Source organism: Propithecus coquereli, unplaced genomic scaffold (genome assembly GCF_000956105.1).
Source record: "Propithecus coquereli isolate 6110/MARCELLA unplaced genomic scaffold, Pcoq_1.0 Scaffold620, whole genome shotgun sequence".
NCBI classification, from domain to species: domain Eukaryota; kingdom Metazoa; phylum Chordata; class Mammalia; order Primates; family Indriidae; genus Propithecus; species Propithecus coquereli.
Genome location: NW_012152175.1, coordinates 62,865 through 64,214, shown reverse-complemented (window position 1 = coordinate 64,214; position 1,350 = coordinate 62,865). Strand labels below are relative to the sequence as shown.

The following is a 1,350-nucleotide window of genomic DNA, read 5'->3' as shown; positions in this document are numbered from 1 at the left end:
AAAAATAGAAAGAATGGTAACTAGTATAGGTCTATATTCTTTTTGAAAAAGTTTTCTATATATACTGGAAATTATCCTAATAACCAATCTAAGTTTCATACCATTTACAGCTTTTTCAATCAACTCTTCGCAAGCATCAAAATCACCCTTCAACACCAGTTTGTCATGAAGATCTGTTAACATGGGATGTTCCAATGCAATCTTGGTTTTCTTTTGCAGTGATTCAAAAGCCTCTGTATAGTTGTGTTGTCTGAAGTGTTTTAGGCAAAGGCGAATGGCTTCCTGTTCACGGTACTACTAGAACACAAGAGAAAGCATGGAAAGAAGAGATTTGCTTAGTTGTTACTATAGGAAATAATAACGGTGAAACTAATTAATCTAAATTGAGCATTTACTATGCGCCAAGCACTGTACTAACCCAATTCATTAGGCATCATTATTTCCATCTTTCAAATAGCAAAACTGAAGCTTAGCCCATTGTGATAACTTGCTCGAGTACCACAAAGTATGTAGCCAAATGAGATAAAACCAGACCCAATCCCAGAGCCTGAACTCTGAAGAAAAAAAGCAGAACGGGTATTTATTAAAGCCCACTTAAGACTGGAAAAATCATAACTCCACGACATCCACTAATCACATTACAATGCAGGTACTGAAAGCACAGCAGCCATTAAATAATATACATAAATTATATTATGTTTTTTGGTTTTGGTTTTTAATAATAAGCTATTACTCGAATGACAAGTATTATCAAATGTACATGTATTTCAAATTTACAAACAGGTTTTATGACTCAAAATTCATCAAAAAAAGACTATATTTCATCATTTTCTAAGCCTAGGCTACCTCGTCTATTAAGAAGACATCTCAATTAAACAGAATCCAAAAAGTGGGCACTCAATTTACTGAATTTTTCCCCTAACTGGATGTCAAAAATACAAGCTCATAAAAAGGATTTTTTAAAAAACATCAACTGCAACAATATGTTCTGAGATTACCTCTAATTTTCTAAGTATACCACTGTACAAAGAGATGACACAGAAGCACTGTATTATAATCAAACAACAATGATTTACTTATAAGCATTACCCTTTAAAAAGGCAAGCAAATAAAATGATGACTTTAGGAAGATTTGTAAGACTTGAAACACAAATCAGTTGATAGTTAACTGGACTTTCTGACTAATAAAGATTAAACACCTATCCTTCTTTATATGCTACAATTAACTGAGATTTTACCTTATCAAAAAAATCAAATATTCTATGGCCATACTAATTTTACAGTAATAGTTTCTTACTCTTGGCCTCTAAAAAAAGATTTATCCCAACTATCTATATATAACTGTATACA

At 31.9% G+C, this 1,350-nt stretch overlaps 1 protein-coding gene across 1 annotated transcript in view; it reads right to left on the bottom strand.

Annotated features, from left to right (window-relative positions):
- MKLN1 (muskelin 1, intracellular mediator containing kelch motifs) overlaps positions 1–1,350 on the bottom strand; it is a 127,568-nt gene that overhangs the window by 103,554 nt on the left and 22,664 nt on the right. The window contains exon 3 of the mRNA XM_012659562.1: positions 102–294. Within this exon, the coding sequence (XP_012515016.1) occupies positions 102–294 (193 nt within the window). The remainder of the gene's footprint in view (positions 1–101; positions 295–1,350) is intronic.